This window comes from Vanacampus margaritifer, chromosome 10, assembly GCF_051991255.1.
Source record: "Vanacampus margaritifer isolate UIUO_Vmar chromosome 10, RoL_Vmar_1.0, whole genome shotgun sequence".
In the NCBI taxonomy this organism is placed as follows: domain Eukaryota; kingdom Metazoa; phylum Chordata; class Actinopteri; order Syngnathiformes; family Syngnathidae; genus Vanacampus; species Vanacampus margaritifer.
Genome location: NC_135441.1, coordinates 11,425,238 through 11,450,884, shown reverse-complemented (window position 1 = coordinate 11,450,884; position 25,647 = coordinate 11,425,238). Strand labels below are relative to the sequence as shown.

Below are 25,647 nucleotides of genomic sequence, written 5' to 3'. Positions count from 1 at the left end.
AATCTACTGTCAATAATCTTAAATGTGGAAAAAATAAGCTTTGAATGTGTGGAAGTCATGCTGCAGTACCTGCACACTGAATCAGGTCATGAGGGGTCTATATGGCCACAGCCACAACCATTTAGTTCCTGGCATAACGATCAATCAATGGTAACAAGAGGACTATACATTCTATTTATAGGCAAGAACTGTTACTGCTTGGAAATCACGGAGGTGTGTTTTGCAAAAAAGCAGTACATTACTGTCTATTACTTCAAGTGCCACACATAACAACACTGCTACTACATTCTTTATTTTAGTAGTCTGTGGGACCAAGAATATGGACAATTTAATTATGGGTAATTCATTTCATTTCATTTGCACATAGACAAAAAAAGACTTGTAACACTGAAAGTGTTTTTGTGCAGGAAAGCTCAGAAAACCCATTTAAGGTTTATAAAAATAAAAAAAAGACCTTTACTCAAATAATCTTCACATTCAGTATACATATTCAGTACAAAAACAAACGTAAAAAATGAATAAAATAAAATAAACTTAGTACACTAATAACATTTAACAAACATACATTGTAGGAATGTATATTAAAATAAAATAAGAGGTGTGTCTGTTAGCCTACCACAAATCTGTGATTAGAACGGTGTACGATAGGGTTGAGTGACTTTGGCTTGTTAAGTTGTGCCAAAAAAAAAAAAAAGTTTCACATAAGAATCAAGATTCAGAATCGATATAAAATGTCCCAAATTCGATTTAATTTATTTAGGTATTGCCCTTGTTTGTGTGCCTTTATTGTGAGCGCTGTTCATGTTGTACAAAATTTGGCCACTTCGGGGCAATGTGGTTCAGCATGTTCAGATACACTCATAGCCCCATTAAAAAGTAGAAGAAAAAAGTTACAATCAAGTTATATGAATACAAGTTGTTGTTGTTTTGCAGCGTAGGAAGAGCATATGCCTGTGAGTAATGTGAAGATACTTCCCTGTGTACATTCCCGCTGTGTTATGTATGAATAGACATTCTTTTGAGTGATACAATTGCCACGAGTAGCGCGTTAATTAGCGTTAGCGAGTCAATGGTGCTTTCCATTGTGCATTAGTCTTGAGCTAGCTACGTTTGAGAAACAAGCTTTTTGCATTTAAGTGTGTAATTTGATTGTTTTTTTAGTGTAATAAACAGCTTGAAACCAGCAACATTGAACTCTTTGAGGGACTGTTCACTATCTGCCAAACTCTACTCAGTAGGACAGGACCCTTTTACTACCAGTCACTCTTCTGGGCATAGTGGAAAAAGGACAGTATTGGGTTTTGCTGTTCGTTTGGCTTTCATGTGTGCCACTTTGATGATGACCATAGAAATGGAACTTGCCACGATGATGTGTGACACGTTTATGTTCCTTTGACAATGTTGACTAATACAGTAGTGACATAATTTAATTACTCACATGTGAAGATGACAAGGACAGTGCGGAGCAGCAGGTTGACGGCCATCTCCCAACGCTCTGACACTCGGGCTACGACAGACGGGATAAGGATCTCGGCGGGGACGTAGAACTGCAGGGCGAACGTGATGAAGATGCCGAAGCAATAGAGCAGCTTCACAGCCTGGTAAGTCCTGGAACAAGATGAGGGAGGAGGAAGTAAGTGGGCACAGGCACAGTCCAGGTACAGTAAAACAGGGGCGGCATGGCTCAGTGGTAGAGTGGTCGTCTCGCAACCGTGAGGTTGTGGGTTCGATCCTTAGCTCTTGTGACCATGTCGAAGTGTCCTTGAGCATGACACTAAACCCCGATTTGTTCCCAGTGAACCTGGCAGCGCCCTGCGATGGCAGCAGCCGACCACTGGTGTATGAATGTGTTTGTGAATGTGCGAGCAGTGTATGTTCAGCTCTGCACACTGCAGGTGCAACTCTAGAAAATACCACAGAGGTCTTCTTTCGGTCACAAATAAATAACAGCGGAACTAAATGAAGGCACTGAGGCACTTGTGATGTCATCTTACCAGCAGTTAGGCAGGTTGAGGGTGATGCTGCCGCCGATGTCGGTGCCAAAGCACATATACCCGATGGTGCCGAGGCTGATGTACAGAAATGTGACGATGCCCATTCCCAGGTAGAGGACCAAGGGGAAACTCTGTGGCCTGTGCATCTTGTTCTCCAGAGGAAGAACCTAGAGACAACAGCATGTCAAAGTGTTTGCCTTGTGTGCACGCGTGAGCCCTTTCTTTATTGATCCTACACATACCACTCCAATCCCTTCAAAGGCAAAGATAGCCGTCCCGAAGAAGAGCGGGTAGTCTTTGGCTCGGCCCACGACTGGAAGGTCGATGGGGTATTTGATGTGCTGGAAGGGAAAAATAGAAGAGAAAACAGTATATATATATTTTTAATAATATTTATATATTTGAAATTATTTAACCAGGAAAGCCTGATTTAAATTACAAGTCAAAGTATAGTATTAATTGCAGGACCAGCGAAACTTTGAAAGGTGTGATATAGTCTGAAAAATATGGTATATTAGTACTCAGGGATGTGATTTGACCAAAGTGAAATTATCTGAAAATTTAGCCGGGGGTCTGGGGGCCGTTGGCACCCTGCTAGGTCCAGGGCAGTGCCCTGGTGGGGGGACACATGGGTTTTCCGTGTTTTTAAGTACTTTCAATGCACTCACATGACAAAGAAATAGACAAAACAACAGCATAAATTTTCAATGTATATTGAACTATCCCATATAAAATGGCAGTTTTCGTCAACTCAAAATCAGTCACATTCAAAAACATTGGACTGCCTTTGCTTTTAAAAACTATCACTGAGAATATCATCATATCTAACTAATGTGATTACTAAGTTAACACATAAATAATGTTGAAGAGTTCAAATTTCATGAACAAATAATTGTATCATGACCAAATGAAAAGTAACTCATATTAGAGCATACCACAAATGTCTTTGTTATAGCAGAAGATGTTATCTGTCGGAGTCATGTGCATACACAATGAACTACTAAAAAATAAATAAATAAATTAAAAAAAAAAATCGGATTTTTTTTTTGGGGGGGGGGAGATTAAAAAAAAGCGGAATTCCGCGAATTAGCGGAAAAATCACATCCCTGTAGTACTTTGAACCTAAGGCTCCTCCACTCGGCTGACGTTTGTGGTGACTAGGGTTGGGTATTGCCAACAACCTCACGATACGATGTGTATCACGATACGATACGTATCGCGATACATATGTATCCCAATACACGGTCTTTAAGGAGATACGTATCTCGACACTACCAGCTCAGTGGGCGAGTGGTTAGAGTGTCCGCCCTGCGACTGTGAGGTCGCGGGTTCGATTCCCGGCCGGGTCATACCAAAGACTATAAAAATGGGACCGATTGGCACTCTGCTTGACACTCAGCATTAAGGGTTGGAATTGGGAGGATAGATCACCACATGATTCCCGAGCGCGGCGCTGCTGCTGCTCACAGCTCCCTCAAGGGATGGGTCAAATGCGGAGAACAAATTTCGCCCCACTTAGATGGGTGTGACAATCAGTGGATCTTATCTTATCTGACTTTACATTGCTTTACGTGCATTTTTATTATAAGAGCCATATGTATATCTAAATGATGTTTATTATGCTGCATGGTAAAAATGTTTTTGTTAGCAGCTCTTTGGGTTTGCCACCAAGTGGCATGCGTGGCCTAAATGCACGTGCATTGCAGAGCAAAGTGCCACTTTCACAGACACACCGGGAAACTTTACAAATGGACATTGGCCAATATGAGTAAAACTATCATAGTATTAAAATTACAGCTGTAAAGTGTGCTTATTTGAAATATTTGGGGAAATAAAAATAAAAAAAACATTCTATTTATTTAGTTTTTAAACAAAATATAGGAAAATTGGTACATTAGGAAACATGTACCATGTTAAGTTTAAATAAATAAATGTTGATAGTCTTCTTCCGCTTTAATTTTTCTGGCAAGACACAGTGTCCAATCACTGGTGAGCTATTTTTAGAACAGACTTGAATTCGTGGGACACCTACACATTGTCCACTTTTTTTTTTAAGTTAACTGTCTGCAAGGCACCAGTGTCTCTTTTCTCCGCCCCTTCCACTCTCTCCTCCTGCTGCTGCTTTGCAATTAACTTCAGAGGCTGCTGCAGCACAGCCCTGCAAGCAACGAGTGGTTAACTGCCGACAGTATTTACAAATGAATGTGCAATATCAATTCTGACGCCTGCTTATCGATACGTGTATTGTAAAAAGGCCCCTAACAATATATTGACATATCGATTTTTTTTAGCACACTCGTGGTGACGTACTAATTTATTTCTAATTTCCAGTTCCGGTCCTGTGTAGCTGTGTATTATTTCTCTCCGGACATTTATCAAGTTGCTTGTTATTTCTCTGCTGCAAAAAATTGGTTACGCTCTACTGTTGGACGACTGTCAATATGGACAAGTCGCTTGAATTAATTTTTTAAATGTTTTTATTTATTACACAATACAGTGTAAATTAAATCAAATTCATTCTCTGCTGCAAAAAATTGGTTACGCTCTACTGTTGGACGACTGTCAATATGGACAAGTCGCTTGAATTAATTTTTTAAATGTTTTTATTTATTACACAATACAGTGTAAATTAAATCAAATTCATTTATGGAATGTGTACTGGCCAGCGTATTAAGCGCCATGCGTGCCACGGTTATGTTGGACGCTTAATTTCAGTTTAACGGGCATAAAAAGTTAGCATTCAGTGATTTCTGTAATAAAATTCAGACAATATGCAACTTTTGGTAGCCTGTATCCGATTTTGAAACCCTAACGGTTATGTTGGACGCTTAATTTCAGTTTAACGGGCATAAAAAGTTAGCATTCAGTGATTTCTGTAATAAAATTCAGACAATATGCAACTTTTGGTAGCCTGTATCCGATTTTGAAACCCTAACCCAAATTTGAAACTCCAACGTACAATCCAAACCCAGTCTTGAAATCCCCCATTGAAGCCTTAACTTAAAACTATAACTCACGCTTAAAACGTTAATTTGAATTCTTAAAGGGGGAAGTCAACCTAAATATTTTCTTTACAATAATATGTTGTGTGCACCCACTAGCTTAAACACAGCATTCTAATTAATATTGCGCTTGTGGAATATGAATTAAGCAGAAAAATCCACCCGTTTTGATCAATCTCAGCGGCCATTTTCCCCTTTGCTGTCACTGCCATGCTCCGTCGAGCAAGCCAACAAAATCTCTGTCTTTATAGTGAAGGTAGAAATGGCTACATTTAAATGACTGCCTAACCTGGAAACAATCAGACTTCTCTTGTCTTTACAGACATGACTTCTTCAAGATGTTTTTTTGTGGGTCTTTTCAAGATATATGCCTACCAACTACAGTAATTTCTGGACTATAAACGCACCTGACTATAAGCCGCACTAGCTAAACTTGGGGGATACTCGAGTTACACATATAAACGGCACCCGACTGTAAACCGCAGGTGTTTTAATGTTGCCGCACCGGGTTCCCGCTACTTTCTTTTCCATAACAAGGGCACAAATTGTCTTGCTCTCGTTCTGTCTCTCCTACTGTATTTGTGCTCACTTGAGTTTGTTTTGCTCTGCCTGACTGACGCTCTTGCACTTCCATTATAGTGCGCCCCTTTGTGATCTGATGGATAAGCCGCACCTTTGTATTAGCCGCAGGGTCGAATGCAAGTGAAAAAAGTAGCGGCTTATATTCCAGAAACTACTGTATTATGGAGCTCAGTGATTAAAGCCTTTGGAGTCTCTCATGTTCAATCACAACTTACTGAATAAGGCCTGATACACACAGAAGGATTTTTCAAACTTTACATTTTTTTAAATTTGTTACACACATGAAATCAAAACAGATTAGCGTAGGAAAATATTCCTTGCCTTCTGGGGAACGCACTTTTAAAGAAAAACATTGGGTAGGATATGCTGGTTTTCGTTTACGGCTGCTTTGTTCCTCAGTCAGGGCGCTTCTTCGAATGGCTACTACATTCAACCACATCCACATCAAAATTCACGTCATGACTCGGAAGAGACATCAGCTTTCCCCACTCACAAAATTATTTTGTCAGAAGTAATGAACACGTTTTATATTTAAAGTTGGTAGCCCGGCCCATCTCAGACCATATTATCGGGACAAATTCACCCTTAACAAATCTCGGACCACAAGATAATCTTTTAGGATAATCTTCTAAGTCAAAAGATTGATTGTTGCATTTGTCATCATTGGTCGGGAAGGGAAAAAATCGGGACAAATTCATCCCGATGTGTGTAATGGGTCTAAATCAACACAAGAGTTTTGCATTTTGTGGACAGCCATCAAACTTCCATGCCATGTTCTGCCAACACAATAATGAAAACTCAAAAAAGGTTTTCAAACTAGCCTTTGTAGTAGGAGTGGGAATCTTTGAATGTCTCACGGTTCAATTCCGATTTTTGGGTCTGCGATTCGATTCAGAATCGATTTTTGATTAAGAACGATTTTTGATTCAAAATGATTTGATTGACAATGATTTCTGCTTCAATCTATAGATGTGCAAGGAATTGTATTGATCTACTCCAGTCTGACTTGCTAATGCTAATTAGTGCGCTACTCGCGGCACTTTTATTACTCAAAAGAACGGCTCCACACTGCAAAAAAACAACTTTTATTGAAATAACTTGATCGTGATTTTTTCCTTCTACTCTCTAATGTGGCTACAACTTAACAGTGTATTAGACTGCGTGGAACCACACTGCCCCTAAGTGGCTAAATTGGGTACAACATGAACAGCGCTCCAAATAAAGGGACACACAGACAAAGGCAAGACAGTATAAAATAATTTAAATAAAATTGATTTTGGGACATTTAACATCGATTCTGAATCGTACTAAATGAGAATCGCGATTCTTATGATAATTGATTTTTTGGGCACACCCCTACTTTGTAGAACACCTAGAAATGACCACATGACCCTATAATGGCCATTATGATCTCCTGTGTCTTTTTCAACATAGCTTTTTGAAACAACATCCGTGGTGATCTTAACGAGTCACATGGATTTACAGCACAGCAATCCTGTACATCCAGATGCTTCGTCCAGGGCTGCTTCACAGACCCGGTGCATCGTACTATGGATATAATATCTAACTACCGTCTATAAAGCAAGAGGGCCTATGAAGGACTATTAAATATTTACACATTCTCCAAATCACTTTCATCAACATGTTCTGCATACCCAAGCGAGGTAAGATTAGGATGAGATATCAATAGGCGGGTCGGTGCAGCATCTGCAGTGTTGCAGACTCTGTATTGGTCCATTGTAGTGAAGTAAATGATTGGCTGTGTTCAATCCGAGTCATTCTCTACAGATGATCACCTATACTGTGGATAGTGCCCTCAATGTATCCCAAAATCTTAGTTTAAAAGTAGTGAAGAGCCAATGCTCACAACTCAAACATACCATGATGGATTGTACCAATACACTAAAGTGACTTATAAATTATATTATAATTTGAAACCTTAACTTAGACCTGAAACGCCAATTTGAAACGGTGACACAGGCTTGAAATCATGTTTGGGTGTGTGTGGCATACCCCAAGTTTTTCTTTTATGTTTGCTTTTAAAGCTAGCTCACAAATGGAAGCGTCTAAGACAAACAGTCCACTGATAAAACGGCTCTTTTTTTCTTTTTCTTTTTTAATATTTCAAAGAAGTTTGAAAAGTAAAGCCAGAAAAAAATCTAATCAATCTAAAGTTCCTTTTGGACTTAAATGTCATCTGCTAGAAGAGGAAGAATTCCCTTAGCTATTCAAATGTTCAATCAAACTACTTGTGATTCACTGCCTGTGCCCAACCACTTTACTCTAAGTGTCAAAGTGAACAAATAGCTTTTTATGCAAATGTCCGGCAGGCATATCTCACAGACATTCATGAAATTTAGACTCTTCTGCCCTACTCACTCGTGACGTGTGAGCACAGAAGTAAAAAAAAGAAAAAAAATGTATTTAAAGAAATACCCATTGATGTTTACCGTGATGGAGTAGAAGTAGATGAGGACCAGGCTGGCGGCCATGACCAGGTTGGCAATGAGCGAGAGCGGCGCCAGGTACTTAAGGTTGGGTGTAAAGACCAGCAGGGTGAAAGCAGGCAGGAAGCAGAGCATGTAAAGGCGCGAGTCAAAGCTGGGCACCAGAACCTGGGTCTGGTTGCCGCTGTCAACCTGGCAGTTGAAGGCGGTGGCGTTGGCCGCTTCCACCACCTGCCAGGAAGGGAAAACAAGGCAGAAACACTTAATTAGATTATGACTCTTAGGCTACAATTCAATTTTGATTCTTTAGGTTGCCATTTTGATTCAATATGGATTTGATGTCTGTGTCTGATGTCTATTCCGTTTTTTTTTTTTTTACAAGTTTCATTATTAGTCATTTAACCCTGCCATGAAAACATGTGTGGTATGTCACATCGATTTTGTTGTTGTTGCTTTTTCAGAAAATAAATGCATGTCACTACTGTATATGATGCACACACAAAAAAAAGTGATAACCGCTCTGTAATGAAAAAGTAAAGTGCATGTAAACTTTTTTTTTCCTCTCAATGAAATGAGAGGAATGAATAATGAGGGTTAGTCACTCTGGAAGTCCAACCATCCCACATAAGAGGCACTGTATCACTGCCAATGACAATGACGCCAAATCGGTTATCTTCAACTCTGAACAGTTTCGGGATGACGACTTCTGACAAGTTTTCCTGTTAGTATCGCATATCGCAAATTTGAGAATCCGCCCCATCTTCTTGAACCTCTGGTTGTCCGTGACACTGTTCAGTGAAAGGTCCTGGCATATGAATGCAGCCATAGACTCTGTTTTCATCAATGCGCAAACAGAGGAAGAATGCAAACTGACCCTAAATGTCAGATTTTAAAATACTGTAGAAGGCGCACACTTTAGGCTCCTGCTGCTGTTTGCTTTTGTCACCATTTTTTTGTATTTTGGTCCAACTGCGGCTTGCCTACATACAACACAGGCTTCTCCCTAGCGTTTTATTTGCCCTGTGGCCCACCAGACTTTCCTTGAGCGCCCCCCAGGCTAATCACTTTTCAATGTGTCTATATGAGGCGCAAAATGCAAATTTTGACCCGCAAATTTTGACTCGCAAATTTTGACTCGCAAATTGCAACGCGACCCGTTTATTTTTTAGCCGTGAGACGCCCCAAATAAAATGAGTAAAATGATATGCAAGGTTACTTTTTAAGAATATCACAAGTTATCAAATCAAACTGACAGGAAAAGCGGTGTTACTTGCAACATTATTCCTTACTTTTCTTTACTCGAAGCACCTAGCGCGCCTAGCTCGGGTGGAAACGAGCATTGCATAAAGATGCCGGCAACGGAGCTTGAGTAACTTCGTGTCTGTCGGATGGCCCACCACTGCAACTCGTGGGGTGGTGGCCTCTGTCACCACCTGAGTGGAGTCCATTATCCTTTTTGCGGAACATAATTTGCAGTCGGCTAATAAAGTGCTGTCACCTGTGTTCACCTGACAGTATCTCCGCATGGCTGAAATGGCTCCTACTCTGCCTGCCTGGAAGGCATATGTCAGGCTGGTAAAGTCCTATCAGTGTTTTAAACTCTAACTTGATTCTTAACGTGAGATCCAAGCTCTGACTGGAAATTTACAAAAAGTACAACGCCTGAAACAGCATGATTGAAAATCAGACTCTGAAACCCTAAACTTTGCTTTATTCCTGACTTAAAACCCTAACTTTAAAATGTAACCCTAATTTGAACTTTTGTTGTCCCACTGCACATTTGTAAGTTGATGGTAATGTCTGAAGCAGCTGACTGGTACTGCCATCTAGTGGCCTTTCAAGACCCCTTCTTTAAATTCCGTACTGTATGAGGCTCAAGTGTGGCCCGAAGAACATGTGTCTAAAGCTCACCACAGTTTTACTTTGCAATATGAGTTTCAAAGAGCAGAGCTGTGATTTAACGCCAACGGTCAAATGACAAAGTGACCACAGATAAACGGAGGTTGCTGTAGTGAATGGAAACCCCGCGTGTTTGTTACCTGCTTAACATTGTCGCTTAAGAAGACAAAATAAACGCAGCAGAAGCCAAGCTGGGTGATGATAAGAAACAAGTTGACTGTCCGTCTAAAAGCAAAGGACAAACAGGCATTGATCACGACATGCCTATAAAACAAGTGTCGAATTGGTTCAATGAAAACAACAGTTGTGTAATGTTACGATGCTGGAGGATTTGTATACACGTTTAACCTACTTTCCCCAATGCGAGTGTCTCCTAAGCCATGACACATTCTCCATGCCGTACTGGAATGCCTCGCCATACGTCAGAGACTGCCTGTTCATCCTAAAACAGAAAAACACATTTGGATTTGTAACAACACTTTGCAAGTCTGGAGGATGGAACCAGTAAAGAACCAAGTCCACTCCTTTCACAATGAGTTGGTTCAGAACAAAAATGAGCCTCAAATTCATTATTTTATTTGTTTTTCATCAGTAAAAGCAGCCATATGTGCTGACAATATTCAACTACCCTTGTGCATCAAGAACTTGGTGAACTTTAGTCACAAGCTGCTTTGTAAACAGACGCACACAATTTGGCGTGCTGTTGAAAATGGAAACAAACACCACTGGGATCAACAGTGTGAAAGGGGTAATCATGTGACACTTTGTGTTGAGCTAAGGACACGAGAGCATCCTGGATAGGCCGTGTTTTTGCCCTGTAGCAAAGATAAATTACAGTGAAGATGGCAAGTGTTGTTCAAAGCCAAACAACAACAAACAAGCATGTGATCACAAGAAGCAAATAAGGTGAGAACGGAGCTTACTTTGCACTGAGGTGGTGGGAACAGTCGACCAGCACCCTCATACAGTGCACCGCGATGAGGCCCATGCACAGCAGGCTGACCGGACCCAGCTGGACACATGAAACATACAAACAAACACTACATGTAAAGTTGAGGGGCGATTACACAATTCGGTAAAAAATTTAAAAAAAAAAAACACTGAGAAGCATTTAATGTGTTTTCCCGTGGTGTGGTTGGGGGAACCATAGAAACACCCCAAAAATATTTTTAAATTTGGAGTGTCAAAATTAGTGTGTTAAGTCTCATTAAGTCTCCTTAATGAAACCAGTTTTTTTAACACACATACCTTATTTGGAAAGCCCTGTACTTTGACAATTCCGATTGCAACGCAGCATTCATGTCCACATATGAATTATTCTCTACAAATGCACTGAACTGCAGCCAATATACAGTACACAATGTTTAAAGAGGAAGCAGGCTCCTGGTTAGCAGTTAGCACTGTGTGAGGTTGCTATAGGTCTCATACGATAGCTTCTTGAAACTTTGGCGGGTCTCCTTATGAGAAATGTCTACCAAATTTAATGATGCTAGTGCTTACTGTAAGTGAAACTGCGACAGGACAAATTCATCTTTAAAGGGGACTTGGAAATGGCCATTATGACCCTAAAATGGATGCTTTGACCAAAGTAGGGTTGAGTGCAAATGAAACTATAACATCTAGCTTCTAATCAAAATGGCAGAATTTCTGAGTGTTTTCAGGCATGGTTTTGCCCACTCACAATAGAGATGCCTACTGAATTTCATGTTGAGCAGTGAAAAAGGCTTTGAAGGATGAATTTAAAGAGGGCTCACCACCAGGCCTGCATTCTTGACCGCCAAAGGTAGACCCAGCAGACCTGTGCCAATGTTGCCCTTCAGCAGGTGGATCAGAGTCTGGCAAAAACTGCATGGGGATAAGAAAGTCACAGTCACTCCCACATCACACGATGACGTTTTGCGGCATTTCTACTCGGCTACGTACGAGGTTCCGGTCTGCGTGTCGATCCTCTCATAGTGACGCTGTGTTCGAGAGGGTCCTGGAGGGGAAGGACACAGAGCATCCAATTCGGAGGGGTTTTGATCAGAGAACAGAGACCCTGCAGAAGGATGAGAAGACAGATCTTAGCAGCACATCCTTCCCCCACTGTACTCTACTGCATAATGCATACAAATAACATAACAGATCACAGTTATAATAAGATTTTTGTAAACTAACCTCATCTCTATTTGCAGCTACTATGTTGTTATCAGTACAAGTACACATCATGGGAAATCATTTCAAATGACGGAAGTTGCTTTAAAAAAAATCATCCCAAAAAAATCATCTTGACAAACAAAAGTGATTAATCACCCATCCCTAACACCCGATCATTTCATTTTTGAGCCCTCAATTTCCGTAGGTTGGTTATTTATGGCTTAATTGTGGCAATATGTCAACGTTTTTTTATTTTTTTGCTGATTTTTTGCTGATAAACACTGAGGCTCACATGTTGACACACGTAACTAACGCACAAGAGGAAGTGAGCAATGGCTGGTGTGAACGTGAAAAAGAGATGATTGCACATTTTGGCAACAGCAGGAGGAATGTGCACTCGTGATGTTAGACCTCACTGGCTAAAGTGAACAAGAGGCCCAAAACACATGGATGGTCACATGACCGTCTGTGTCCTTTTGTTTTGGGTTGTTGTTTTACAGGGTCTAACTTAAAATGCTTCAGTGAAAAACGTATTAAGGTTTTACATGCAATAAGGAACTACGTACAGAATGCATCATTTAATCATACCCGACATGCTATAATGCCATCGTTCCTAGAATCAGTAATCAACGCTAACCACAATCTTGTGTCGAACCAGTCAAACAAATCTACAGTCATATAGTTTTAGGGTCGCTAACTTTTTAACAGAAAATTGTATTGTTGTTTTGTCTGTTTTCGTGACAAAATTTATTTGTAGTTTAAGAATAAAAGAAGCCGTTGTAGTTGTGGTTGTCATGTCAACATAGCCTCAAACTAAAAACAGCACTAAGAAATGTCCCATTTGCTAGGGGAGCATTAATTGTAGCATGCCTCCGTGGTCTTGCCACGATGCATCATGTTCACTCAGGCCTTGCTGAATTTCCTCGTTTTAACAATGCAGTGTCAGCCCTTTAGCGACACCTTCATTTCCGTTATTGAACGCTCAAGTCCAAAATCCACACATGGTTCAGTATTATCATCCATTCTCAGGATTGTGTTATCTAAAGATGTCAACGATGTCAAAGCTACGGGCGTCTATCAGCTAACAAAGATTACATAATGAGTTCAACGTGTCCGTGGACCTGGTCCATGTTACATTGGGAGGCGGCCGTCACACTAGTAGCACCCTTCGGTCTTTTTCAATAAAAGACAGTCAACATGAACTCAAGCGTCGTATGCTGACAGGGTAAAGCCATTTGTTATCAATATGGGAGTTAGTGTGCATGCAAATCCATTGTACCTGCATCTGGCATGTAAACAGACAAGTCTGTTTACTAACGGAGGTGCCTCTAAGCATGCTTCCAGTTACCATATGGTGTGTCATATCTGTTCAAGATTTACTGCCTACTGATGATCACATGATCATTTTATGATTTATAAAAATGAATTAAAAAAAGCAGTTTCGCTCTATTTTGTGCTTCTTTGTGCTTGCAAGAAAACAATTTCGGGTCTTCATTGAACTTACCACACAGTTTTCAAATTATCAAAGAATTGTGAGTGTTAATGAACCTAATGCATATATTTGTGTCAACAGTGTTTATTGAAACTACAGTAGCAGGTAATTGTAACATAACAGATGATTTAATCTCTTAATATAGTCTTCCACAATCTAAATTCATTTGTATAATGACAATTTAGTGTCTTCTTTTGACTTAACTTAATATAATTTCTAAGACAATTTTGTTTTCCACACGACAAAGGCAATTTAATCATCAATAAACCTAACAAGATTTTTAAAAACAAAACGAAAATGTAATCTTCCGCAAGCCTAATGGAAAAGTTTTGGAAACAAACAATTCAGTGCCGACTACACATAGTATACATTTTTGTAAACACCAAAAACCATATAGTCTTCCACAAACCTAACATAAATGTTTTGGAAAGAAAAAAAATTGCTGTTTTGCACTGCAACCTACAAACAACCTATCTAGCACTTTCTTTTATAACTATCAAACACAAGTTTGTAATTGTTAAATATCAAAGACAGATTCATCATCAAATTGTACTGTTCACATTCACACTACATGAAAAAAAATCTGCTTCATGTCGCATATGGGTAAAAATAAAAATAAAATAATCTGAATTGAGCTGCAGTATGAACATATCCTTCAAGTAAATTTTTATTCATTGAACACAATTTTTGGACTTTCAATTAAATTAGCTGACATTTTTTGTCAAATTCAAAGACACGCAAACTCATTTTTCATACCTTCTCCTCGAACGTCGTCACTCGAGGACATCATGTCAGCGGTGCGTCTCCCAACCTCTTGGGTGCTAAAAACTGTACGTCACCAAGTGCAGCATGGGCGTCACTTGACTGTGAGGAAGAAGACAAATGTATTTAACATCAACAAGCAATGTCTTGACTAACTCTGTACTAATTACCTTTGTATGAAATATGGAATAAACGCATCATAACATCCACTCTGGCTTGGGGCTGAAAAGTGGCAGCTCCAAAATAAACTGCTTCACAGCAAATTAAAATACAATACCAGAAATACGATGAATATTTACATGAATAAATATTGACTGGCGACCGGTCCACTGTGTAAACTAGTGTTGTTCCGATACCAATACTGGTATTGGCAGAGTCCCCAATACTGCATTAAAACAGTGGTATCGGTGAGTACTAACAAGTAACATGCCGATACCATTCATTTTGACTCTAATATTGAACTTTGGGTGCAGCGTCTTATGTCTTTTCTCATGCACGACTTTCACTGATGTGCGACATGTTCACTGCATGCCGAGCTAAGATATCCTATTGGCCCTTGAATGCTCTGAACCAATGGCAGGACAGCTTTTTCATGTTGAGAAAAAAAAACGTAGGTATCGGTATGGTATCGGCATTGGCCGATGCTGCAAAGCTGGGTACTGGAATCGGTATCGGCGGCCAAAAAACGGTATTGGAACAACACTAGTGTAAACCCGCTGGTAATGGATGGATAGATGGATGGATGGATGGATGGAGGTGAAATTAGGGGAAATGGGTCTGATCTGACAGAGTTATTTTTTTTAGTGAGAGGATGCACCAAGACCAATACCAGTACAGTATTTCCTTGCTACTTCGTGGTTTGTTTTTTACGGATTCATTCTTTTGCGGACTTTCATTTGCAACCATTTATAACTCAGTTCCTGAGTAAGGTAAGCCATTTGAAGATTTTTAAAAAAAAAAAAAAAAAAAAAAAAAAAGAGTTGAAACTAGTAGTTATTAAGCCGGTGTTTCGTCCTCCTTCACATGTGCTACCACGGTGCCGAGCGTGCATCACATGAATTCATGAACGCAGCCTATAATTAGCCGCTCGTTATTTTTTCTACTTTCTTCTGATGCTGATACCAATATTTGGCAGAATAAAACTCCAACAACCAATTAATCGCTCATTGATAAAAAATATAATAATTAAATAAATAATCAAACAAATTAAATAACACCTTTTTTGCCATTCTGCTTCAAGGTTTTTTTTTCTTCTTAAATCACCGCTTATGGGTAAACCTTTTCATCCCTGACTGAAGCTCCGATACTAACTTGGCAAAAGGAAACTGTTTGCAGACAGTGTTCGTTTACTCATGACAAATAACTCATTTGTCATATTTTATTCCAACACTGTTTGTTTTAAGTGAATTTTTAAAACCAGCCCAGCCCAACCTGAAAACATACCACAGACATGTTAAAAACTGAGATTATCCCGTCATTTAACCCATTAAGGCCGAGAGCGCATTACAGCATTTCTACCATTAGAGCCGGGAGCGCTCTAGCACTCTTTTACCTTTAAAGCCAGGAGAGTGGATACGTCATTTTGTTTTGACCTATTCTTGGTCTCTTAGCTGATGAAATGCATCAGAATATACATGAGAGGGTGATATGGGCCCCATAGCATGTCTTGAAATTTTATTCAAGCATTCATGGCTGACACAGATTCGCGGGAGTTATGAAATACATGATGGCGATTGACAATGACGCAGGACTTCGAATCAGTGTAACCAGTAGACAGTGACATATTGTTACAATATATGTTTGTAGACAATGATGATGTTGAAAATTTTGATGGCTTTGTAACGGAATGGACGACGAATAATTACCACTCGATTCCCCGAGGTTATTACAACTGCGCTCCAGTGTTGAAGGTGAATAAACTCGCAGATGGGACAGTTTTTCGCTGAATTTAAAAAAATATATATTGAAGTTTTATAATAATAAACTTACTGGTAGGTTTGTGTAAACTAAACGCCACAGGTGTAAGCTATGAAATGTTTTGGGAATTATGTTTTTATCTGCATCAGGAGCTAAGATATCAATTATTTTGTAGGCATTGATAATATTCTTATAAGTTTTGCTCTGTGTAGGCACAGCACATCTCTACTCATCATGTCCACCCTATCAAAACAATTGCCACAGTATTTCGGATTTTATGGGCATAAAGCCTCATAAATTTACATCCCCTAGGGTATGTACAAGAAGCACAACTGTATATTTGTGTTTGAAATTGCCCCAAGAAAATTGCTGCCATGCAACAATGCAAATTTAAGAAATAGGAACTCGTGGTTATATAAACAGGAAAGCAAGTTGAGTGAGTCAAATGTTTTATTTTCTCTTTTGTATTCATAATTGCTCTTTAATAAAGCAAAACATATTTAGTAGGAACATTTGATTATTCAATGGAATTTTCAATGAGATACTCAAACATTAAAATATCCATCCATACAACTTCATCATTACATTATTTGTCATAATGTCAAAGTTGCTCCTCTGTAGTCATTCATTAGCAAAAATGCTCCTCAGAGAGAAAGAAAAAATGTTGGAGCCTTGTTATTATGTAGGTGTACACATTTAGTATAAGGCTTTCGAGTCTGCCGATAGACCAAAATGAAGCAATTTATTTTTCTACAAAATTGCAGCTTTTGCAATTTAAAAATCTACATTGCGATGTTGATTTCATTTCCATTAAATCAATCCTAATTTAGACCCAATCCGGGAGCAGACAGCCTGTCTCCTCCCATTGACGAATCCTCGAATGTTTTCCCTCTGACGGGACCAGGCCAGAAACACTCCACCGACGAGCTCAAATTTGAAAGCTTCGCCCTGGAGGTGGTTAAATGATGGACCCGGCTGATACATACTATTGTCTACACAACCTTACCAAGGCTACCATTAGCCGCGTATAACACAAAAACAACATGACGCGGGTGATCTAAAAATAGGATTAGTGACGAGAGTTTACTTGCAAACGACGAGATAACCGCGCTAATCTAAACCTGTTACACCCATGACAGCCATAAAACAGCGAAACAAAAAATAATTCAGCATAGCTAGCCGACGTTAGCCATCCTTGCGACCATCAACAGCGCCACATACAATATATTTTTGTTGTATTACCTCCGTAAAAGAAGTCGACGTCTCTGTCGCCTTTTGGCCCTCCGCGCGTTGCTTCTGGGATGCACGCTAACGTTTCCAAAGAGCTTTTGTGCTCATGTTGTCGTCGTGAGCGGTGGCAAATCCCAGTGATTGTGTGCCCTAGCTCGGATGCCGCTGAAAATCGGCCAGAAGCCAGCCGTGAGGTCACGTGACACCAACCCGGAAGTAGCAACCAGTGCGCGTGATTGTACTGTTGCCTAGAAACAAACGATTTTTGCTTTTTTAATTTACGAATCAGGACCAAAGAAAGACAGAGACAATAGCTTAATAGAGTCGTAAATCCCCTCAAAAATAAAATAGGCCTACTACTAACCCCCCAAAAAGTCACCCCCTTCTTCGTGGAAACTATATTTCCCAAAATTGCCAGAATGTCCAGACTTGGCATTGGTTCAGACAACAAACAAGTTAAATGCAATGGCGAAAAGCGAAAAACTCCTGATAAGATAGTGCTATGACATTCTACCTTCGGCCACGACCGATGCCTATGGCTTTTTAATTTTTTATTTGTTGCACTCGTTTTGCACATTTCACGTTGCCAAAAGTGATTCTTACTTTTATGTAAGGCAAATATGCATGGGGCCAACTGCCCTAACTATCTAAGGACACAATATAAGATATACCGCAATACAAAACTATTACTAAATTGTTCTTATGTCTACACGTTTGATCCACGAAAATACTGTAAACACTACACTTAAAGCCCCCAGTGACCTAGATATATCCCACCGAAACGTTTAGGGGGCCTTTTCTCGCTAAAACGGCAATGCCAGCCCCAAACCAGGCCTGGATGCTGGCTTTCATTTAGGGCATTTTTTTCCACCTATTCGTTGCTTTTCCACTGGCCAGGGGTAAGCAATTTCGGTCCTCGAGAGCCGTAGTCCTGCATGTTTTTGATGTCTCCCTCCTCGAACACAGCTGAGGCTCCTGCAGAACGTAATTATGAGCTGATGATTTGAAACACCTGGGTTACAGGCAGGAGACACCGAAAACATGCAGGACTGCGGCTATCTAGGACCGAACTTGCCTATCCCTGCACTAGTCTCTACGTGATGATTGAGCACGCACTCATGGTTCACAACGAGGCGCTCTAAAGCGGCCTGCACACCACGGGACCATCAGGAGGGGAAATTAATTTCAGGCTGTTGACATAGCTAGATTACTACACTTTGCAACCGCCACTGACACAAAAGAAGAGCCAGACTCCACATAGTGTCACTTGGCACTGTTTAGCTACACACAAAAATTCCGGAAAACTGAAATGGTGAAAAACACTTTTGACACTATACCTCAACAATGGAGTACTGTGCTACATATAGTTCTCAGTCTTTGTACATGTTTCCAGGGTAATCATTTTTTCAACTTGGCAGTCGAGTGACTTAAAATAAATAAATAAAAATAAAACACAATCATCATCAGACAAATGAGAGGGGAAATGTTACAAAGCAAAAGTGAATATTAAAAAAAAAAATGTTTTAATCCCTTCAGAACCATCACTGTATTCACCCCCCACCCCCACCCCCACCCCCACCCACCCCTCCCAAAAAAGGCATATTATTTGACTTTATAAAATTTCCAGTCAGGGGTAATAAAGTATACTTTTTACTTTTCAAAAGTAATATTAATTCAATTCCATAGAAGAATCACAATATTTTTTTACTTCCATATCTGAAATGTAATTTTTTATTAAGATTTTTCCTTTTTTTTTTTTAACATTTTGTTCAGGTATTATAAAGGCTACTTTAGTAGCCACCACTGAAATTATATGTACTCTTTTTTTTATTATTAATTTAGGGAAGATAATGATTTTTGCCTAAAAAAAAAAGATAACTTTTCCAATTTATAAATTTTGAAATTCCTTTTAAAGATCATTTTTACCTTCCAAGTTGACACTTTAATTTAATATTCTTTTTTAATGGTCATTTCAATGAGTCATTAAAAATGAATGCAAACTGAAGATCCATGAGTGTGTAATTCTTATTTGGATTACTTTGCAGATATACAGTGTCTTTTTTTCCATGGGTATATTATTAAAGCAAATTTTAAATTTAATTATTTATTTATTATATAATTTTAGGCAGGCTCACTTGCCATTTGTTCATTTTAAAAACATGGCAATGACTATTTAGGCCGAAAATCCTGTTTTAGTTATAGTAAGGTTTGATAATGATAACTTTCTCCTTGAAATGGACATACACTTTTATTAGTTTATATTTCGATTTACATTGTTTTTAGGCAACTGTGGGTGGTATTGAGCAAGTGTATTGCAAGGTATTCAAATAGCAAATGAAGAAAATGTACATAGAATTAATCAGGGTCTTTATTTGTACATTGTAGATACATTTCAAAAACAAAAAACAAAAAATCCCAATGCAATACTCCTCTTACAAAGAACGAACACATACAACAAAATTCCATTTGTAACAGACAATAAATAAAAAATAGTAATGTAACAGCAGGAATATGTCATTTACATTTGGGAACATGCACAGTTATGTGAATACTAAAAAGGGGAGGGGAGAAGGTTTATGTTTAATTCTAAGGATATTCCTTGAAGACTGGATCGGATGATGTGGATATTTAACAATTTCATGATTTGACGTTTATTTAGGAAAATCCTTTCATGACCTGAAATAACCACTGAAAGAAACATGCTCTCATTCAGTGATTCCCAACCACTGCTGCCATTCACACAACAGAATAATAGCTTTGAATTCAACTAAAGAGGCCCAGGTTTCACACTGGAAAAATACATTTGGAAGTAAAAGTAAACAATCCCCAGCTACATCACGGTTAACCAATCACGGCCCACTTTTATCGTGGATATAACACACATTTTTATGCTTGACATTTTTTTGGGGGTGGGGAGGGCGACGCAAGGAGATATAGTCGCTCCTTGCGAGTCTTCTCATTTTGCATTTGTATTTTTGACTATTTTGTCTTTTTCAATGAACTGCAGAAAGTGCCTCGGCAACTGTGGTTCTCCTTGCCCACATGCCAGGGCATTACAGTACTTAGAATTGGAACAGGGTCTCACTCAGCTAGTCTGTGAAATTCAAGTTTTATAAATTGCCGTAATGACAAACCGATCTCTGTAGATGGCGGTGTTGCATCACTTTGGATTTGAGATCAGCACTTTTCAGTTGAACACGAAGATTATGCAGTGAATCTCGACTTGTCACATCGATTATGAGGGAAAGAAATGCCAACACGTTGGAAGTTGGACAAATTTAGGCACCCGACATTATACAGTATGTATGGTATGAGAGCACGTACAGTATTATGGTAGGTAACAGAAGATGAGCATTTGATCGTGAGAAAAGATGACGCAGGTTCACGGAATAAATGGCAAACGGCATATATATATAAAAAAAATAAAATAAAAGCCACTGATGTTTGACTCAAGTCAAGATTTTGACGGTATGATAACCATGAGCAAAGATATTGCAATGTCACGGTATTAAAATTACGGCTGTACATTGACCTTTTTAAAATATATTTGGGTAAATACAGACTTTTTTTCTGAATGCGCAAGTTTAAAAAAGTTAACATTATTCTTCAGTTTTAATTCTTCTTAGCTTATTAGGTCACACTGTCCCATCACTGGTGAGCTATTTTTAGAACAGACCCATACCTCCACCGCACCGTTTTTTTTTTAAACAATGCACTTTAATCAGAGCAAAATGGCATTTGTTTTTGCAATATCTTGTCTTGCTCCCTCACTTCTCTGTTGCACCAAGAAGGTGAAAAAATAATAATTGGAGGCAATAAACTTTAAAGAGGTGGCTCATTTACTCAACTCTGCAAGCAGCCAATCTTCTTGTGCCCCGCTTACACGCTATTCAAACATTTACTTTTTAAAACCACGGTACATCGTCAAACAGGTAATTGGCTCATGTCAGCGGTGAGTCAGTGTTGCTCACTGCAAGTAGTTGAATCAGCAACGTGATAAGTGGCCGCCATGTTTGTGGAATTTTCTTCTTTTTTTTTTAACATGCGATGAACACTTCAAATGTCTTTAAAATACTCCATAACCAATACATTTACAAACAATTATTGCGTACTTAAATAGGGGGAGGGGGGTCAAATATATTAAAATGGTCTGTATGAGCTGACAGTAGAATATTATTAAAATGATCTTTGGAGAAATCATCCCTCTCTGGCCTCATCTTATGCCTCTAATTATATTTTTGAATTATTATATTAAAACCCAGCACACCTTGGCAAGAACAGCCAGAGACTGCACAGAAAGACAGAAAAGTGCTGTCAATCATTTGCCATCCAAACACGTGCAAGTAACCGCTTTTGGATATTTAATTGATTGTACATTCCAAATGACAAAGCATCAATCCAGTAACATTCAATATTTTGCAACACTCCATCATGAATGAGCCACGCTAGCATTGGCAGCCGTGGCTACGATCGGTTTGTTTAGCATGCACGAGGCGTGGCTTTGGTCAGAAAGTCGAGGGGGCGGATGGAGATGAGGAATAAAGCCACATTCAAATCTTGCTAGCAGCTAGAAAACTACAAATTCCCTCTTTAGGTACATGGCATGATATATTCCACTTCCCACACTACTCTTATCGAGAAGAATGTTCCATTTGCGCTATTTAAGTCGAGTTTAGCGCAAGTGTTTAGTTAGTTTAGTTTAGATCGGTATAGCACTGATTTTTGGAATTTGGGCCTGTATAAGGTTGTTGGTGTTTATTTTTAACTGGAATTTGTAAGCCTATTGGAGAAGGGGTTCCCCAAGAAACAGACAAAAGAGTTGAGGAGATATGTTGATATAATTGTCAAGTTAAACTGTTTAACTCTAATTTGATGGCATTTTTGGACCGTATTTTCTATAGACGATGTAACACAAATGTTTCCCAAAAAGAAGCAGTCCCAACACACACTAACAAACTACATTTCTTTGGAACCCATCATATTAGCATTAAAGTCACTATCTGCTTGACATGTTTATTTTTTTTTTTACAAAATCTAATTTTCTCTACTACTTGGCCAGTGTCCATGTTTCTATTGCTGATTTCTAAAGACCAAAAAAGGTAGAAACTAAGGTTTTCCCTGGCAAAAGAACAAAGTCTTTATTTTCTTTAGGTAGGATGGTCATTTATATTGTAACAGAACACAGTATTTTGTAGTCTTGAAATATCAATCAAAATGCTGAAATATGTGGAACTCTGCTTTGAAAAGGGCTGCCAGTGAAAGAGTTAATTGCTCCAATTTTTTGTCACTTTACGCAAATGGCACCAGCACATGCAAGAAGTCGACTCAGTGACAGCTCATAACATGAAAAACCCACAAGTTGGGGTGCTCTTAAGTCAAGGTACCACCGTTTACTGTAAAAATCCAAACAAACTGGATCCCTTACAAAAAAAAATCCACGATGCAGCTGGGGAACACTAGGCATAATGCTAATTTTGAAATGGGACAAGACAATGACATGATCTCATGTCCACAGGGATGATTGTCCACAGTCATGTTGAGGAGATGAATAACCACCAGTTCCAAGTATGTGTGTTAAAAATATCAATGCCTCCCTTTGCTGTAGCTGGAAGGGTCACACACAAAAAAAGCTTTAAGACTGCTTGACCTTGTTCTTTTCCTGGTCGTTTACATGCTGCTGATGTTGCGGCTGCTGCTCCTCTCTGCTCTCCTCCCTCTCCGGCCGCTCGTCGCTCTGCCGGGCGATGAGCAGCCGGCAGGTGAGCAGGATGCCGAAGACCAGCGCGTGGGCGTAGCGTTTGAGGGGGTCGCCGACGAGCTGGTGGAAGAACAGCACGGCCAGCATGACTAGCAGCAGAATGAAGTTGGCTACATCTTTGGGCCGGCCCGGCACCAGGGTCAGGACCACGCCGCAGGCCACCTCCAGGGAGCCGATGATCTTACGGAGCAGCACGGAGGTCACGCCAATCTTTTTCAGACCTGGCAAAGCTTTGGCGTAGCTCTTGTACGCCCGTTTCTAGAGGAAAGCATATGGAACAAATCAATGGTATGGGACATATTCAAGTTTTGACTACAGGCAGAATGGCCCTGGGCCACTGTTAATGTTTAACCCTGGAAAGTGTCACAATTTCTATCCATCAAAACTTTGAGTGTGGTTGGGATGGCTTTCAACATGGGTACAACACACCAATAATTTTACAAATCAGATCCAAAAATGGGTTCTGGAGAAACTGAGTTTTTTTTTGTGTGTGGTAAAAACAAAAAAAAGGGCCTTTTGTGAGATAGAAAATCTGGCCAAAAACAGTCTAGCTTCATTACTTTCAGCTTGAAATATCCATCAATAAGCTCATACAGGCCGAAATTTCAAAGGGTTCTCCAAGTTGGCATCAAAATTACCGTGACGCCGTCACTTGACCTAAAAACTTAAATAGCACAACTGGAACATTATTCTTGGGAAGAGCAGTAGAATAGGTCATGTATTTTGTCATGAATATAATCATGTTATGGAGCCTTATTTGTAAGTCAAGGTACGATGGTACAGTGGTATATTGAATTACAAATTTAATGTGCTGTGTGGCCAGGCGTGTAATTTAATTGGCTTGTACAGCGGAACCTCCACATGTTTGTGGTTTATCATTGGCCGATTTTGAGGTGGGGGGGGGAATCCTCCATTATTTGCTGAAAATCACTTTCTCCTACTCCTGATTTTGTGCACAAGCCACTATAAAAGTATTGCTTTGGCACCCTCTTGTGGCATCTTGGTACCAAAGAAAAATGCTAAAGTGACTTGAAAGTCAAGGAACTATGTCGAAGTGAGTTTGGGGGCTATATTGAGGCAAAAGTAGTGTGTAGCTAAGGTGATTATAAACCTCTTTGAGGGGGTGTCAAACTGTCAATTAATTGCAGCCGTTTGTGGCTGGGCTTGGTCCCTATCCCCTGCAAATATTGGGGAACACTATTGTTCTGTTCCATCCCCCTAAAAAAAACAAATTCAATTTTGCACTGTATTCTATATAAACATAATACGTGAGAACATACATAAAGAAACTGGTTTTATTAAGCATACTTTTTATATGTAGTCAAGTGTACAGGTAATATTCGTGTGGTGGATCTTGAGTACCTTTACGATATGTGGCCTAGTGACATCAGGAGCTGGAGATTTATCTGCGTGAGTGCCTGGGTGTGAGCTGTGGCCTATAGAAGCTCCGTATCATGTGTTTTCATTTTGCATTTGTATTTGACCGTTTTTCAAATAAATACATGGCATACATATAAATGGCTAAAAGTGCATCGGTAACGGCTCTCCATGCCCACATGTCAGAGCATAGTATCCTTTTCACCTCATCAAGAGGCGGTGTATGTGAAGATTGCTCAAAACTCACATTTTAACTTGCTTACATTGCTTACATTTTTTTAAATATTAAATAAGCATTTTGAGGTCACATTTTGCAGCCAATTTTTTTCTTGCCAATGTTATGTCACATAAACCGGACCACAAAGTTGAACATGAACCTGGGTGGAATAATTCAACTGTTAGTCAAAATATAATAGGCTGCTGTTAATTGCTCAATTTCACCTAATTAATATTACGGAGGCTATTTTAACCCATTTACGGCCTACTTCGTGCGCTGATGTGTTGGTAGTAGCAGTACAACACGTTTAAACGATTTTGCAGCGAGGATGCTGAGGGAAGTGGGTCTGTTTGGAGGATATAACGAGATAATAGTGGCGTAAAAGAGAACGTTAAGCGGTTATTTTGCGGTTAGTTTAATATTTAGGTCAGCATCCACAGAACAATGGCCTCCCCCCCACATCCCATTCACTCACCATCTCGCTGTACGCGTCTTTGCTGAGCCTCGGCGTCAGTTTAATGGTCCCCATGAAGACGAAGAACAAGCCGAGGGCGAAGGAGAGTGCCACGATGGTTATGGTCCTCGGTGAGGGCATTTTTTTTTATATGAAATTGGACGCCGGGAAGTCCTGCTGGGGGTTTGCGATGAATGGGAGTCAGTGGACCGGACGCTGTTGCCTGAAAGCCTTGCCAAATAGTGATCCCGCACCGACAACCTGCTCGTCTTCCGCGGGAGCGCGCGCAGCCTCTTAAAGGGACAGTCGCTGATTTACGTTTTTTCCCCCCCGTGGTGGTCACGAGGGTCCTCGTTTTACAACACCTAAGGATGTTCTCA

General features: G+C 39.7%; 2 protein-coding genes across 2 annotated transcripts in view; both read right to left on the bottom strand.

Moving 5' to 3' along the window:
- Positions 1-17,648, bottom strand: part of slc36a1 (solute carrier family 36 member 1) — a 37,049-nt gene extending 19,401 nt beyond the window's left edge. The window contains exons 1-11 of the mRNA XM_077578468.1: positions 17,474-17,648; positions 14,309-14,416; positions 11,848-11,962; positions 11,679-11,769; positions 10,848-10,936; positions 10,277-10,366; positions 10,065-10,149; positions 8,029-8,256; positions 2,237-2,335; positions 1,995-2,161; positions 1,439-1,608 (exon numbers count right to left, since the gene is read on the bottom strand). Coding sequence (XP_077434594.1) covers positions 1,439-1,608; positions 1,995-2,161; positions 2,237-2,335; positions 8,029-8,256; positions 10,065-10,149; positions 10,277-10,366; positions 10,848-10,936; positions 11,679-11,769; positions 11,848-11,962; positions 14,309-14,342 — 1,168 coding nt within the window. The 5' untranslated portion in view covers positions 14,343-14,416; positions 17,474-17,648. The remainder of the gene's footprint in view (positions 1-1,438; positions 1,609-1,994; positions 2,162-2,236; positions 2,336-8,028; positions 8,257-10,064; positions 10,150-10,276; positions 10,367-10,847; positions 10,937-11,678; positions 11,770-11,847; positions 11,963-14,308; positions 14,417-17,473) is intronic.
- Positions 17,649-19,811: 2,163 nt separating this feature from the next.
- Positions 19,812-25,597, bottom strand: tmem35 (transmembrane protein 35). The gene is made up of 2 exons (XM_077578717.1): positions 25,289-25,597; positions 19,812-23,477 (listed from the first exon to the last, which is right to left on the bottom strand). The coding sequence occupies exons 1-2, from the start codon at positions 25,406-25,408 to the stop codon at positions 23,094-23,096; spliced, it is 504 nt and encodes a 167-aa protein (XP_077434843.1). The 5' UTR covers positions 25,409-25,597; the 3' UTR covers positions 19,812-23,093.
- Positions 25,598-25,647: the final 50 nt, after the last annotated feature.